The 17675-nt window shown below is 36.7% G+C and overlaps 1 protein-coding gene across 4 annotated transcripts in view; it reads left to right on the forward strand.

Annotated features, from left to right (window-relative positions):
* The window catches only part of SMAP1 (small ArfGAP 1), an 89070-nt gene that overhangs the window by 23563 nt on the left and 47832 nt on the right, over positions 1-17675 (forward strand). For 2 of the 4 annotated variants that reach the window (XM_086876215.1, XM_086876216.1), the window contains exons 2-5: positions 1277-1410; positions 2056-2141; positions 5158-5233; positions 17377-17451. In XM_086876215.1, coding sequence (XP_086732341.1) covers positions 1277-1410; positions 2056-2141; positions 5158-5233; positions 17377-17451 — 371 coding nt within the window. The remainder of the gene's footprint in view (positions 1-1276; positions 1411-2055; positions 2142-5157; positions 5234-17376; positions 17452-17675) is intronic. The other 2 variants (XM_086876217.1, XM_086876218.1) reach the window with 1 other exon arrangement.

A 17675-nucleotide genomic window follows, 5' to 3' on the forward strand; every position in this document is an offset into this window, starting at 1 on the left:
CATGGGAAGTAATGAAGAGATCCTTTATTTTCTTTTTTTTCCCTGCTTTTGCTTTCACTTAATAAAACTGTTATCTCAGTCTGAAAGTCTTCTCAGCTTTCTGCTCTTTTCTCCCTGTCCTGTAGGAGAGGGGAGAGAGTGAGCAGTTCTGTGGGTGTTTGTTGGTTCTAACCAGCAGACTGTCAAACAATTCGAAGCTAAAGATCAGGAGAGGAAAGCATAAAGCTCTTTTATAGGTCCCAGGAAAGTGTTCATACAATATATTGATACTGAAATGCAAACAACTTCATTTGCAGGAGTTGTCTAGGTGCACATGTGTCATACAAAAGCAGAAAATAATTGCCTGAAATGTTTTCTAACTCTTCAGTATGCTTTCTTGCTTTTTGGTAGTAATTATTTAATCTTTGAACTCTTTAGAGCTCAGAACTAGATGGACTTCAAAGTAGTACTTTTAACAGTGGTGATGTACAGGGCTGGAGTAAAATTATATAAATGTGTTTCATTAGAGAATGAATAGTAGCTTCAAGTGAAAAATCCTGAGTGTCACTGTGATAATTCAGACCAGCATACTCTGTCTCAACATACCAGCACAGTCGAGAAACAATGGTGGTTAATAAATAGCCTGATTCTGTTAGAAAATCAATTTGGCTGTGAATGATAGTTTAGAAATTAAGGATACTGAACATACTCAGTTTTCTACCATTCTTATATGAATATTTTTATCCATTGGTTTTGCAAATCTCTGTATAATCACTTCCTAAGAGCTTGCATGCTACTGTTGTAGAGTCTGCGCTATATGAGGTATTTGTTGTATTAATATAAGATTGCCCTGCATTTGATTTCAAATTAAGTACAGATGTATGTCTTAAAAAGATTTTAAATGGAGGAAACAGAGCAACTTCTATCGATTTCTGTTGATGCTTCATCTGAGGCATAGCTATAAAGATTATTCAAGATGCAAGCAAAAATCTTGTTGCTAGTAAGCCAACTTTAGAAAGTTTGTTGTGTTGTTTTGGAGGTGGGGAAGTGGACACAACATACAACTTTCTAGACACATCTGACTAGTTAGTATTTTGTGACATTATTTAGAAGTAGAAATCTGAATAAAAATGTTAACAATGGAAATTGTTTAAAGTGATAGATATTTAGGAGGAGCAGAGGTGAGCCTTTATGCAAGCCTGTTCATTCACGTTGTTGGTATAGAATTATGCCAGAGAAAATCCTCACAGGATGTGGAATTTTGAAAATAATTGTTTTATTTCCCCATTCCTTTTAGGACCACGATGGGCTTCTTGGAACACTGGTGTTTTTATCTGCATCAGATGTGCTGGAATACATCGAAATCTTGGAGTCCATATATCAAGGGTCAAGTCTGTCAACTTGGATCAATGGACACCAGAGCAAATACAGGTAAAGTATCTTCAAACATGTTTCCAATTTGGAAAGGATGTCAGGAGTACTTTTGAAAGGATTTTCATGTATCATATGTCTACTGAGCCTACTTAGTGAGCCTAAGTTCATAAAATTCACTTCAGAAGTTGGTTTACCTCTCATTTCTGTATAATTTTAGAGGTATTCTACCTTGCCTCAGGGACTCCGAAAACTACTTTTGGTAATTTTATAGAAAAAGTGTTGTAAGCCTTTTTAGTAAGGGGCAGGACAGTAGCACTCACATATGTGTGATGCCTGTTGTATTATTTTGGTGTCTCAAGCATTGACTCTTCCAGGTATGCTCCAGAAGCTTCTTCCTGCCATCAGGCAAATTTTATTACTCTTTGTCTTCCTGGTCTGAAGAGCCATCCTGAGAGATCAAAGTTTGTCGTTCCATGGATGGGTTAGTTTACACTGCAAACAGCATCAATGTTGCTAGCTTTGTCCATCACGTCTGGGCAGGCAGCCCTCCTGTGCCGTGGTCATATCACCCAAGACACATGGCAACGGGGAGGTCTCCAAGTTAAAAACTTGTCATTTAAGCACTCCAGTAGCATTCTGACCGTTTCAGAGTTTAAAGTATCGATGGACATGAGCTAACTGTTTTCTACCACTTTTCCCTAGTGCATGCAGGAAATGGGAAATACTAAAGCGAGACTACTCTATGAAGCTAATCTGCCAGAGAACTTCCGAAGACCTCAAACTGATCAGTATCCTTTTTGTTTTGGCTTCCACATAGAAATACTTTTAATGCTGTTGAGATGTTATGACTGTTTCAAGGAACTGCTACATTTGTCAGCTTATGTTATTTATTTCATTGATATTGTTATATAAGAAATGACAGTGGAAGTTGAGAACAGTTCAGAAAAGATTTAAATTGCTTCAGTCATAGCAAATCTACTTCATAATGAGACTCAGCAAGCACCATTTATTTTTGCTTTCAGAAGAGGTGACTTTATAAATTGCCTGTATGTAGGAAGTTATTGATACTGGAGAGCTCCTGAATATTTTCTTTATCTTGAGTAACTGCCATCTGAAGTTTAGAGGCATTTGATCAGGAAATAATGAGCTGAATGGTAAAGTAAAATAAGCCATTGCATCTTACTCCAATGAAGCATGGAGTAAGCATCTTTCTCTAGGTGGCTAACATGGGAATACATAAATAAACCCAAGCACTCTGAGGGCCACCAGTTGTGTTTGTGTGTGATTTTCACTGTGTACCTGGATGGGAAGGGCTGGAAGAAAAACCGTCTGCTGGAAATAAATAACTTTTCTCACTAAATAACCTTGACTGAATCACTAGGATAATATATAATAGCATTAACTTAGATCTGAGTTTTTTTCTTGATTTAGTGAAGTTACTCCATAGGTAGGATTTGCTTCACCTGATCTTACTGTAATTCTTTAATTATAATGAGATCCTAAACACCTACTCTTAAGTAAGCTGAGTCTTTCCCCAGCTACAGGTGCTGATAAAGACTTAGTTGTAACTTGATCTAAATTTGCTACATACAAAGGTGATTCTGGTTCTTCTGTTTATTAGATACTACACTTGATATGTTATGACAGAAGATTTTTTTTTTGAAGGGTTAGACTCCTCATTATAAAATGTACTTGAGCAAAACAGATACTTTTTTTCATATTCTAGTAGCTTTTGAATTAAACATACGTCCTCATAAGAAAGAAATGGAACCAGATAGCACCATAGTATTGCAGGTGTAATATTTCAGAACTTTATTTTAGCCATATGATGAAAATATTTTGATTAAAACCTACTCAAAAATGGATCTCGAAGATGTATGTTTTGTTTTTGCAGCTAACTTAAATGCACTGGAGCTACTGCAGGAGAAGTAATAATGCTTTAAGCTTTTCTTGTCAGATCAGACCAAAAGTCTAATTTCTAGACTTTCAAAATAATTACTTTTTTCACATTGCATGCTTTGAATTAATTACATACCCTTTTTAATAGCTGTTAGTTTCTAACTGGTGGACTTAGTCAACTGAATATATTTCATTGCCTGTGTTTTTTTTTATTAACACTGTACTGTCAGAAGAGGTAATTCCAACATTTTCTGATTTTCCTATAACTTTGGCAGCTACTTACCTGCTTGGCACTCTTGACAAGCTGTTGTGTTATGGATGCTTTTTTGCCTTTTTTCTTTGCCAGTTGTATTACTACAAAATCAGTTTAGTATGTTGTCAGTGTTTTGCTTGTAAGTATTCTTATATTCTGAATATGCTTTTGAATAAATGTTGAAAATATTTCGCATGTGATGATCAATTTTGTATATGTTTATCTGTAATAGTATTTAACTTCCTGTACCACTGTAATATACTTCTATTTTTAAAGTAGTAAAGTGGAGACACAGGAGAAATGTGTGTTTAAGATCTGCCCAAAATCTCCTGCTAAAGATCCCTCCTCATTTCTGCTTCTTAATCACAAGAGTGACCTTTCTAAGCATTTTTTTCTTTCCCTTGTACTTGGCAGGGATGCTGTAACATAGAAGCTAACTTTTAGAATCATTGTGATTTTTTTTTTTTTCTATGGCAGCTTTAGTTTCTGTTGAAAAATGTTTTTTCCAGTGAATAATTTTTTAGAAACTATTAGAACTAAGATAGTTGTACCTTCAAAGTGCTCAGGATGCCCTTTACAATTTATATATATTTGGAAGGAGGTAGAATTCAGTGTTTTGATTTTTGTAACTTTTATGAAACTGTCTTCAGGTGGCACTTGCATACAGTTTGAAACTATGATTTTTGACAATATAATTTGATGCACAGAATGAAGGGATTGAGTGCTCTGAATTCAGTGTTAATCTTAGGACATTGGGTGTGAAGCTAAGAGTATCTTTCAATCGATTGAGGAAAAATTGCTTTGGAAATTTGAGGCAGTGAGTCTGAGCTTCCACAGTTGCAATATCAGTTTTTGAATGGATAATCACATTGCTGGGTGAAGTAGTTAAAATTTATTCTTCAGATCCTAGAGAATCAGCTTTACTAAAATTAAAGTATTCACACCGCTTTGGATGAGCTGCTTTATGAAGCTGAGAGAATAATTGAGGAAAACAACTGGCTTTCCTTTTTGCATTTGGGCTATTGAGTGTCAGTTCTGGTTTTTGACAGCAATATGCTTGCTGCTATTTCCATCTTTGATTCAATATCTTTTTACCACTAGTTGTTTTGGCTTTTTTCCCCCCTTCCACAGGGATGCTTGTTTTAACAGCGGACTCTGAAGCAGGACTTAGTGGTCTCAGAAGTGTTAATCATCAGCATTTGATAAATTATACAATGTGCAAATCAGAGAACAGGTACATACATTTCACCTTCGTTATGAAGAGAAAGTATTTTTTCACATGTTAAGATGGTAAACTATAACTGTTTACTATTTAAAAGTACCATTATTCAAGTATTTTCAATATTACAGCCATATAAATGTTAAATACCAGGTGAAAATGTTCTAACTGTGGAACACTGAGTTAGTTATACTCTGTCTGTCTCATATTGTTTTCTTCAGAGATGAAACTGATCAATTTTATGTAGTACTAAGAAGCTCACTTTGGGCACTGTAGCAGTGGTTGTTCTGTGTGGAGTGATTTGTCCTGCTGTTTTAAAAATACAAAATTAGATGAATCAGGTGTAGGTTTTTAATTTGGATAACCAATGAGCTTTTAGGTTGATGTTACTATTTATATGAATGCATATTTTCCTTAAACTAGCTACTTCCAGAGCTGTGGAATTTTTCATCAGGGATAAGTATGAAAAGAAGAAATATTATGATAAAAATGCAGCTAATGCCTTCAATGTAAGTAAACATTTTAACCAATAATTGTCACTTTTCTTTTTTGAAAGCTATATAAGATAAATATAGCAAACATTATGCATGTTAAAATGTCTTTTACAGTTGAAAACCATTTGACTCAGAGTTAAGTGCTTTCTTCTCTGTCTTTTGAAGACTCTTCCTAGGTTCCATAAATTTTAGCTACACTGTCTGTTATATTTACATCAGCAAAGCATTGTGATCCAAGAGGTAGCTTATTTATGACCCTTTATATTGTGTTTTTCCCTCATGGGCAGTTCTTTAACAGTTTCATTTGAGTCTTTTTTATTTACCTTTTTTCATGTTACAGGGGTAAGAAAGGATTACTAATTCTGGTGGCATGGTCTTCCCTCATTCTCTGTAAACCTTGATGAGAAATCCTGGCATGTTTTCAGCCCTTTTCTGCTAAATTGCAGACTGTTGCTTGCGGTGAGGTGCAGTAGTAGCAAACACAGGCAGTACAATGAGCCTGCTGTTATATCCTGTAGCTGTGTGTTCACTACACTAAGTTGGTGAGTGCTTCTCTGGCAAAGGAGTTCTGAGAATTTGAATCTTTACTGAAGTTCAGAGTCTTGTTAGGTTTTGTTTGGTTGGTTTTTGGTGCATCTATTTCTGGGCTATATCATCTAGTTCATGCATTTTTCTTTATATAGTTGTATTTATGCTTAAATATGCACAGCTCTGTACCCGCTTTTTTAAGTATGGCCTAACACGTAGCTTTACTACTTTGCCTTAATGAGCAGTGAACGTTGACAAGTGAAAGTGTAGGTGTAAAGCATGAGAGTTTATGTTACATTTCCTATTTTAAAAAATGGATCTTTGAATGATGGTTTCATTTCAGAAGGGTAAAAAAAAAAAGCAAACCTGGGAAACACAGAAGGGTATTTCATTAAGTACTGTTGAAATGGGGGAAGATTTCTTCTCTTTATATATAAAATATAACTGTTTGAATTACAAACTGGTTACCCTTATTTACTTTTATTCCAAAATTGAAAGTAGGAAGGAGAGTTGAAAATTATACTTCTTATAAGAGTTCTAAAGACACTCAAAATCTTTCTGAACAAAGAACCTTGGTGTCTAATGTAGCAGTTCACTCCTACCTTAATATGCCTGAAGGAGTAATCAGATTTTGCTTTATCATATTGCAGAGTAAGATGAGTCACTTAGCTGTCACAGCAGCAAGAATAGGATCCAGACAAGCTGAAGAGATACATTGTACTGCTGAGCACTTTCTTCCTACTCGGCCCTTTCTTTCATTGACTAGTGTAAATGGCCTAATCTTTCTGCGAACGAAATCTGATCATATAGTATTTTAGCAATAGATGAGTTGTGCACCTTCAGAGTCACCAGTGTTTGTTCAAGGGCGCAAGGCATCAGGTTTGAGATGGACAATCTGTAGTCACAGTTATTGTAGATCCTGAAAGTACACAATAGTAAATGAGCTGGACTAGTGCAGCACCTACAGTCGTTGTCTGATGCTTGTGCTGGGTTATCCTCCCTGGCTCTGGCCCTGGCCCAGCTCACGTGGTCACCTCCATCCTGCTTGTCTGGTACTCTGCATTTCTGCTTCTGGCTACTGTTGACAGGGAAGAGGGGAGGCTACCCTATGCTTCCAGCATGTGGGGGTCTGTGGGAAGTTTGAGGAGTATGGAATGAGACAGGGGTGCATGTTTCCATGTCTCTGTGCAGGGGGTTGGTGACAGTTTTTAAAGCTTTTGTTTTGCAGTCCTGATGACATCTGAGCCACCTTCCCTCTCTACCCTGCTTAGAAGGTGGCTGAAATTGCCTGGGAACTGTGGAGAAAGGAGGCGTTTCCTGCTTGTAGCCTTCAGCTCCCACCAAATGTTTTGGTAGCATCAAAGCACTTGCTAGTACAACACTTTGATGAATTATAGTGAATGAAAACAGTTCTTGTGAACTGTTCCCATGCGGTATCAGTATGCTATACCATAACAAGCTCTTCTGGAAAATTTCTTTACAATACTTACTTTTGCAAAGAGCACTTTGTACCGTATTTCTAATCAGAACTAGTATTCCTGGTGGGACACATGAGCTTTTTAGCACACTTTTAGCTATCACCTCTGAAATGGAAATGCCTTCAGCTTGGATTAGGACTAATTTAAGTTAGAGGTGCATACATATACTGTCTTTTGGTAAAATGAATCCCTTCTAGGTATAAGCAGGTGATACAGAAGAGCAGAAAGAGGGTTGCAATACCTAAGGGTCACTTTATGTGGTAATTTCACTGAGGTGGCATGTGAAAATTTAAGGGACTTTCCCAGATTTCATCCACTTTTGCAAGTTGCTTGTGGTGAAAGCTTCCCGTAGCATAAAAGGTGTTTTGATTAGCTTATTTTAAAACATGCCGTGCAATATTTCTCTTAATGTGATTTTGGTGGATCCATAAGCTTTTCAAGTTTGGCTACCTGTACATCTCTCTAAATGTATTCTGTGTGTTGAAGCCCAGGAATAAATGTCAAGGTTCAGTTTTTGACCGTCAGGATTCATTTGTTACAATGAGTTACAAATGTCTTTTGTTGCAAATCTTTTACCTTATTGTTCTTAAGCATAGAAGATCTTCTGTTTTCTAAAAAGACTGTTGTATTATTGTTTGATTTTTAGAGTTGCACAGTATAATAACAAAATTAGCTTATGCAGAGGCCAATAGTGCCATCAAACATGCAGACTAAAATATGCAAATATGAAAAATTATTTTTGTCATGGTTCACTGAAAAGTGATGAAGGATAAAGCTGTGGGCAAAAAAAAGCATCTGTTATTTTATTGGCTGATTACATTTTAAATAGAATAATGCATTTAAGTAGAAGTCAAATGTACATTAGAATCTAATGCTGGCTGAAAGCAACTTGACTTTAAAAATCTTTTAAATCTACTAAAATGCGTACTACCTCTAAGTTTTCTGATCCATCATTTTTGGAAAAATGTGAGATGTTTGTTCTGTATCACTGTTCAGGACTAAATGTGTGGTACAATTTACTCATCAGTTTTAAGTGTGTTATCAGTAACTATTTATTTTTTTAGACTCAGTGCAGGCTTGTGGCTAATTTATGGAAAGACTTGAGGGGCTTGAAACTCTGGAATAATGTATGTATGTTTGTCCTGTGAATAACACATACAGGGTGGTATTGTTTATTGGAAAGAACTGGTTTTGTTCTTTGAGTAATCAGCTTAGGAGCAGCAATAGCTGTTAGCAAGTAAACATATTTTAAATATCTTCAGCATAATGCTGTTGTCCTAGAATGAATTTTCTGCCAGACCTCATTCTGGATTTTTAGGCATACATAAGATGTGAATGATGTAAAGTATAGCTTAGAATCCAATAAATCAGTCTTCACATAGCAGTGAAACAATTAGGGCATTTTGATAAATGGTGCATTTAAGATACAGTAACAGGAACAGTTTCCTGTGCAATATGCTGTCTGTTTGACTTCATTTATTCTTGAAAGCTTCTAAAAAAGAGTGGGAGCTTGCATTGCTTCTGTAGTTAACAACAGACAATTACCATAGGTCAAGTAGCAAGAGGTGATTTTGGATGGTAAAACTGTCCTTCAGGTAGTACAGGCATGAAACTGGGAACATCAATCCACTTCAAAATTATACTTGATCATCACTTTCAAGCATATGCAAATCCTTTTATATTTGTCATAGGGTTTTTTTGTACACTGCAATCCTAGAACTAAGAGGTAAAGTGTGCAGAACAGTTTAGTCTACAGCCATCTTAGTCCTGAACACTGTTCAACCTTTTGTTTGCTCTGGACTCTCATTAAATTGCTGATGCTCCTTTAGTTTATTGCATCTTGGAACACTCTTTTAAGAATACAGTATACAATTATACAAACACCTTTCCCCAGGAATCTGAACTTGTATGCTTAAATAATGACTTGATGGACTTTTTCAGAATAGTTGCAGTAAATATAAATGAGGAAAATATGAGCAATGGAGAAATGCTCTGGAGTGTAGGGTTTTATGAAAATAACATCTGAACAGAGTAGTCATCTTGACTATCTTTGTATTGAGTCCTAAATACTTACCAGAGCTATGCAACTGGTTTTGTGGAGGAACAGTTGATAATGAGGCTCATGATCTAGTGGCCAAGAGAAGTGGCAAATCCTTCTTGTTAGGTTTTGTGGAGTTAGTAAGAATCTTCCAAAATTACTGGCCTAGAGGACTTCAGCTTTGAAGTAGGTGATTACAGTTTATCAATAAATAAAGGAGAAATGCGTGATTTTTAGAACCAAGCTTCCAGAAAGAGTAAAATCTATCTCGAATATACTGTTCTAGAATATGCAGTAAGAACTGATGGGGTTACTCCTTGAGACACAGGACTGAAGTAGTTTTTTCTGGTTCATGACCCTAATTGAATTTGACCCTATCTACATGCTGCAAAGTTAAAAATTTACTAAAGTTGCACTGATATTCAGGAAATCAAGCTTGAAGCAGTCATACTTACCCAATTAAAAAACAAAAATTAGCACCTCCTCTTTCATGTAAAATCAAAACCTGTAAAAAGACAATCTTTCTTCAACTATTGTTTATTTTTTATCTAATACAATGACCCTTATGCCATTGAAATAATGAGGAGAAGCAGTAAGGTCACTGTGTTGAGTGAGGATAAAGATTAGCTATGTATCATCATAAAAAAATCTCTTCAGCTTTTAATAAAAATAAATATGTAGGGGAATGCATATAGGAATTGCCTTATTCAGGGTGGATGATGATTCTGCTGAAGTAGATTTCAAATACTTTCAAAAATTATGAACTGGTACAATCTACTCCACTGCATGAAGTGGGAATATATTATCACGTCTTGGCAATGTTTAGAGACTAGGAAGCGAAGTTTCTGTGTTTAAGAAAGGGTGTGAATTATGTATGGAGCAGAAGTTTCATGTAACTCTTAAGTTCACTGAAGAAAAAGAATTACGGGTCTACATTTTTCATGTTTTCCTAAGACATTGTGTATAATTTACGAAGAATGAACTTAGGCAACTGGCTAAAATGTCATGTGCATTTAGAGATTGTGATGGCACACTTTCCAGAAAGTTATCTTAAAGGAGATTAAATCTGTAATACACTTACTGCACTAAAATATGTTAGGTAGGCATCTTAAGATGTACAAATTGGGGTACGAAAGGGCTCGTGAACATTTCAGTTTATAGTAGCCAGGATTCAGAGGCATACAATAGTTATTGTGGAGGGAGTGGTTGCCAGTTACCTGTCCCAAAAGTGCAGTAGGTCAACTGGGGTTTTTTTGTGGTCTATGAAAAACTTTGGAATTAAGTGATAGGAAGTGTTTTTAAAATCGGCTAGTCAAGATAGGCATCAATGGGGAGCACTGAAATACCCTACAAGAACTGTGACTTGAAAGCAGGGATAGGGAAAGGAGTGTAAATGATTTTCAAGTCCTTTTGTTAGAATGGATTAAATCATAGATTTGCAAAATAGCTAGGGTTGGAAGCAACCCTTGGACATCATCCTGCTCCAAATAAGGGTCATGTAGAACAGGTTGTTAAATCTCATGTACAATTGAGTTTTGAATGTCTCCAGGGCTGGAGAACCCATGACCTTTCTGAGCAACCTGTTCCAGTATTCAACCATCTCCATGATAAAAGAAGGAAATAAATTTATTCTTATATTTCAGTGGAGTTTCCTGTGTTTCAATTTATGCTCAGTACCTCTTGGTCCTGTTTTAGGATGTCACAGGCAACAGTCTGTCTCCCTTAGTCTTTGTTCCCTGCTCATTCCCCACCCCTCAGTTTTCTTTTGTCCAGACAAAACAATTTGAACTGACTGAGCCTTTCCTTGTCTGAAAAGTACTCCAGTCCTCTAATCATCTTAGTGTATTTTTGCTGGACTTGCCTCAGTGTGCCCTTGTCTTTCTTGTACTTGTGAGCCCAGAATTGGCCATGGTGCAAGCTTGTGTCCAGCTTGTCTACCATGACCTCCATGTCCTTCTCTGCAAATCTGCTTTCCATCCAATAGGTACTGAACCCATACTGATGGATGGAGTTATTCCTCCCCGGATGCAAGACTTGATGCTTTCCTTTGAACGTCAAGTGGTTCCTGATGGCCCATCCTGTGAGTGGTGCTCTGAATAGCAGTACACCTGTATAGTACAGTGACACTCTTCCTGTCTGTACCCTTTCAAACCTGTACTCTGCCCCACTGCATGGCTCATTACTGAAGAGGTTAAATATTGTTTGCCCCAGTATCAGTGTCACAAGTGACAGCCCTTCAGCAGCAGCACTTTGCCAAGCAGTGGAATAAATGAAGGCATTGGAGAAGCCAGACTGGATTTTCAGTAAGCCAGCTGCATTCCCAGTAGCTCCCACATGCAGATTCTTGGTTTCCCCAATTCCATAAATACTTCAAGAAATACTTCACACAGCTGGACTACATAGCTACAAGTTACAATGTCCAAGTAAACAAAACTTTGCCAAAGATGATATCTCTAGTGACTACCTTGCCATTTTAACATGGATCATGGAAATGTAAATCATCTTGCATGCAGCAGAGCAAGCCACTTAAGGGAAAAGAAGGTATTGTTCTGAAGTGCAGGGAAATTCTCACTGAAGAGAATTTTCCCTGGAACAAATGCAGAAAACACTGTTTAGGCAGGATAGGAGAACTGGAGGGCAATTAAGGAAAAGATTGAATGCATCCAGTGCCAACATTTAACTAAGCCATGGTGACTGTCTGTAATAACTCACAGAGGTGATTATTGAAAGAAGATGAATAATCTAAAAAAAGGTGGGCAACAATAGGTGTGGATGTTCTGGGCTAGAGCTGGGGGAAAATAAATTGTTCTCAAGTCTATAAAATATATCTGTATTTCCCAGAACAGTGTATAATTGTCTCTCTGTTTGGTGTAAATGTTAACAATGTCTGTAGCTCTGCACATATTCAGAACTACAACTGGCTTATGCATAAGCTTCATCTATTCCTGTAATTAGGATGGTAACTCTGAAGAGATGGAGGAGTGCTGAGTGTGGTCACAATATTGACAGAAGAGCAGTGCTGGCTTCTTTCATAGCCAGCCACTGCTCTGTTCTGTGAAACATAGGACTCTGAATCTGTCTAATGGGTGTCCAATGTTACAGCATGGAATTGGGCAGTGTTGTGGTTTGACCCCAGTCAGCAAGCCAAGTGCTTTGCAACTGCTCACTCTGTCACCAGCAGGATTGGGAAGAGAATTTAAAAGGGTAAAAGCCAGAAAACTTGTGTGTTGAGATAAAGACAGCTTAATAGGGAAAACAAAAGCCATGCACACGAGCAAAGCAAAACAGGGAATTAATTCACTGCTTCCCATGGGCAGGCAAGTGTTCAGCCATCTCGTGTAATGGTGACTCAGGAAGACAAATGGCATTACTCTAAATCTCCTCCTTCTTCCCCACACTTTATATACTGAGCCTGATGTCATTAGATATGGAATATCCCTTGGGTCATTTTGGGTCACCTGTCCAGGCTGTGTCTCTTCCTAACCTATGCAGCCCCAACTTCCTCACAAGGCTGGCAATGTGAAAAGCAGAAAAGGCCATGGCTCTGTGTAAGTCCTGCCCAGCAATTACAAAAACATTTCTATAATTGATCAACCCTGCATTCAGCACAAATCCAAAACACAGCCCTGTACTAGCCACTGTGAAAATAATCAGCTCTACACCAACCAAAACCAGCACAGGGAAACGCTTTAGTAATTTTAAAAATGCCTTGCCAGTTAGCCTTAAGAACTTCCAAAAATTCAGAGGTGTTGTTAATAGTACATTAGTATTCTTATCCTCCTTTCTGTATTTCAGGAACAGACCTCTAAAAATTGTCAAGTAATTGATTTGTGTGTTTAAATTCTTCTACTAGCATTCTATAATTGCTACTGCTTTAGGATGAGTTACTGATTTTAGTATTGTCAACATTTGTTGAAGATACATAGAAATAAAGTCAAAAGTCAGCTGAAATAAGAAAACTACATATAGCAGCTAAACTTAAAACCTAATAAATGAAAGCAGAATAGTCTTCATTTAGGCTATTTTCCTGCATATTGTGTGTAGACAAACTGGCCACTCGAGGGCACTTTAGTATTTGGTTCAGCTGCAGGCTTCCTGAGTGGTTTGATAATGCACTCATTCTTCAGTGTTGTGAATCTTCTACATGATGGCACCCTGTATTTCATATTTAAATGGAAGCTCATTGTAGGCTTATAAATCTTCAACTTGAATCCTTTTTAATGAAAGGCTAAATAATGACATGCATTACATCAACACAGGATGTTGGAAAAAACTGCAAATAAAAGCAGGTGAAAACTTTATTAATAAAGTTCTTACACCTTAATGACCAATAGCATTTGTGTGACTGTTATGTAACATCAGAAACATGTTAGTACAAACTAAAGAAAGATTCTTAGTTTTTGTGCGTTATGTTTTCCGATAACTTCATTAGGTTCTTGTTTAAAGCTTAGGTTTTTTTCACTTGGAATAGTAGTCTGGTCAGCAGACTACATCAAGACATTGGGCCAGCTACTGTTTGTTGTGTTGCTTTTACACAAAGTGTTAACTTAGCATGTATTTGGGTAGTACCACTACTAAGTAATAACAGACAATACAGAAGTGTTTTAGGGAAGAAAATAGGGACAGGTAACATTTACATGTATAAGGGGACAGGAACTGGACTAGTACTGTAAATGTGCAGATTCTTTCTTTTCTGGCCTTACATTTTTTTATGCACCAAAGGGTTTCTCACAGAGCACAGGTGAAACTGAAATTTTACAGTACTGTTGCCTGTGTATGTAATTTCTTGTTCAGCACTAAAGGTACCAAATGCATTAAACAGAGTATTGAATTTCATGACTCAAAATGGTTATTTTTGCTGTATTGTCTTTCTAAAAAGGAGTCACAAAACACTAACAATGGAAGGAGATTCAAGAATTGCTAAAAATTAAATGAGTGCAAGTCTTCTGGTCTGAAATACAATCAAAATTTTGTGGAAAAATGAGAAATGTGAAAACTTAAGAAACAGCTCCTTGCCATCATTCTTTGTTTTAGGCAATTCTGAATTGATTTCTTTATCAAAAGATGTAACTGCTCCTAAGTTAAAAGTTAAAATGATGTATTAGTATGGTAGTTGTCATTCTGCAGTACGTTGGTAATGCACACAATCACCCAACTTTATTTTTTTTCTAGCAGTGTGTATGATTAGTTACAGAGGTCACCACTAATTTTGTTTGATACTTTAAGGTGCCAATAATCAAAGATGTGTTTAGTTGCTTACCAGAGCATAGTGCAAACATGTTGTAAGAGTAGATCAGTGTGTGTTTTTTCACTTGGATTCCGGGATAGGGTTGGAAATTGTTCTTTGGATTTAGGATGTTTGGAGAAATTTTGGTGGTCAGAATCACCAGATCCTTTTCCCCCAGGGCAATTTTCCAGTCACTAATCCCCAAGGGTCCCAAGTGCAAGAGCTGGAACCTCACCATGTTGAACCTTGTACTTGTTAGCCTCAGGCCATTGAGCCTGTCCAGATCCCTCTGCGGAGCCTTCCTGTCCTTCAGCAAACCAACTTGGTAACATCTATAAACTGAATGATGGTGCACTCCATCCCTTCATCCAGATCCTGGAGAAAGAAAGATATTAAACAGGACTGGCCCCAATACTAAACCTTGGGGAGCCCTACTAGTGTCAAGCTATTCTTTGGTTGTGACTCCATTTACCACTGTTCTCTGGGCCTGGCCACCCAGCCTGTACCCAGAGAATAGTGCACCTGTCTAAGCCATGACCAGCAAGTTTCTCCAGGAGAATGCTCTAGAAAATAATGTCAAAGTCTTAGCAAAATTATAGGTAGATAATATTTACATGTTTAGCTTTGTCTAGCCACTCAGTTTGATCTGATTTTTTCATTCAGCTTTCCTTATCTGGTGCAGCCTGGTAGATAACAAATTCAACACGATGCAGTGGTGATAAAGCTGTTCAGCAGCTCAACATTATACTATTGCTTTCACTATATAAACTTAATCTGTTCTTTATACATTGTAATGTGTTTTCTCTTAAAGATTAGCTTTAGTCATATGTCTTTTGTTCTCTTTCGTAGTAGAATATTTGCATGTGTGAAGTGTGCTTTCAAGGGTTCTCTTTTTTACCTGAAGTGCTTGTACTGATGCTGGTTGTTTTTAAACATTATGCTTGGGCATTTCTCAACTTGTACACCCTGCTCTATATCTCAGGCTAGACAATGACTGCTTTTCACTCTGTCTCATACTTACAGCTTGTATGACACTTCTTCATTGGTTCTACGACTATTACTTGATTGGCAAAACTATAATAATTGCTTTCAGGCCTTCATAGGATCGCCTTCTTCTAGGTTAGATAGTACTTTATATTATGAAGAGGATTTGAAGATTGAAAACTATTATGGGTGGATGGAAATTGACAAACACCTATAGTGCTGATTTTCCCCAAACCCACAAATGAAATTCTGCTTTCCTTGTTCTGTGTGGCGAGTAGCTCTTCACCTATGAGAGCTATCAAGCTCACATTTTCCTAAAATCTGAATACAAAAGAATGAAAAAAACTCCAAACCAAAACCAAAAATTCCATTTGTTAGCAGCTTGAAAGTATACCTAAGATGATTCATTATCAGAATTTTACGCATTTTTATCTCATAGAAAACCCAGAAGCATGATGTTAGAGTGCATAGATCAATATATTGTGTTACCTAATAATTTTTCCAACATTATTTGGTTACAATGTGGTGCAGTCGGAATAAACAGGATTCCAATGTTCCTATAGCAACAGAATGCTACTGTTTGCAAAACTACATCATTGCAGCAGGTGTATCCATAACTCTGCTAATAACCCAAGGATTTTAAAACAGTAAATTTAGAAATGAGAATTCTGCTTCATATGTCTGCAGGTAAAATTTGGTTTTAAAATTAAACCTTATAAATATCTTTCCTGAAGCTCTGCACCACCTTCCAGCATAGACATATTTTCTTACTTTGTAAAAATACTAAATATGTAAATTCTATGAATATTCCAGCTGTATAAGTAAAGGAACTGGCAGGATTTTCTGTAAGAAATAGACACAAGATATGACAGGGTTTTTTATCAGCTTTCAGTTTCCATTTAGTGCAAGCTACTTCTTTTTAAAATAAGTGAAAACATGTCATTTAAATTGCTTATTTTGGTCCAACAAAATGACCTATTCTGTTATAGCTTCATTTATTTCTAAATTTTCTTAGTAGATAATAGAGGTGAAACAAAACAGTGTAGAAGTGTCAGCTTTATAGCTCTGAAGATCTTCTACATATTTGGAAAATGCATTTCAGTTGCATTTTTATAATAAGGGAAATAGATAATGTTTCCATTAATGTGATCAGCTACGCATAAAAAAAATTGGATAGGAAAATGTATGAAAATGCCTTTAGAGAAATCATATTTTTTTTAGCAAATTGTATCTGTTGCATATTTAACGTAGGCCTGTTGGAGAATTCTGGAAGTCTAGTGGTGTTAATAGCATTTTACATGCCAGTTGTTAGAAAAGAAGTGTCACTTGTTTAAGATCCTTCAACCTGCTGCTGTGGCTTTTTATTAACCCTAAGCTCTTTATGTACTTGGAGTGCTCTCAGAGAAGAGTTAATTAGAACTTTAATTAATGTATAGCTTTCAGAGTTATTTTGCATTCCTGTTAATAAAAATATTCTGTTACATTGAACAAGAACAAAGGCCCTCTCGTCTCTCCCCCTCCTCTGGGACAGTCTGCCTTCATGCTTCAGGACATTAATATTTCAGTAGTTACACTGGATAAAAATTGAACAATGGATGAAACCTAATTATTTTTCTTAGGCCTTTGATATGATCTTATCCAGGTTATTTTTTTTTATATTCTCTCCTAGTGAATTTCACACTTCCCTACCTGAAACATTTCCTTTAAATATTGTACTCAGAAAAAAAAAAAGAAAGTTTGTCTCCTCTTTGTTTCTTCTTGTGTTGTGTAACCACTACCACCAAGATTATTGGAAAAAAAAAAAAAGGGAATGAAAATCATGTCTCTTAGCAGCCTCTTCTGCCTCCCTTCCCAGCTGTTCTTGCTTATTTTCTTTCTCATTTCTCTCCTCTGTTTTGTACAGATATCATCTGATGCTGCTCAGCCTTTGGCATCTTCTCCTTCTCTGCAAGCTGCTGCTGAGAAGAGCAAAGCAGAGGTATATTGGTTTTGGGTGTAACTCTTATCAGGTTACTGCTTTGCACAAATGTTTATATCTCTATAGAGTAATTTCACTGAGGTAACTTGAGAGTTTGATTTGCTGTTAATTTTTCACACATTTGAAATACGTCTCTCCTTTTTTCTTGGACTAGCTAAATGAAAAGAGCCAATACGACTGCAAAGTATATGTGTGGTTGTTACCTCTTGGTGTTTGTGTGTCAA

The sequence above is a fragment of the Cyanistes caeruleus genome, chromosome 2 (assembly GCF_971803275.1).
Source record: "Cyanistes caeruleus chromosome 2, bCyaCae1.hap1.1, whole genome shotgun sequence".
Taxonomy (NCBI): Eukaryota; Metazoa; Chordata; class Aves; order Passeriformes; family Paridae; genus Cyanistes; species Cyanistes caeruleus.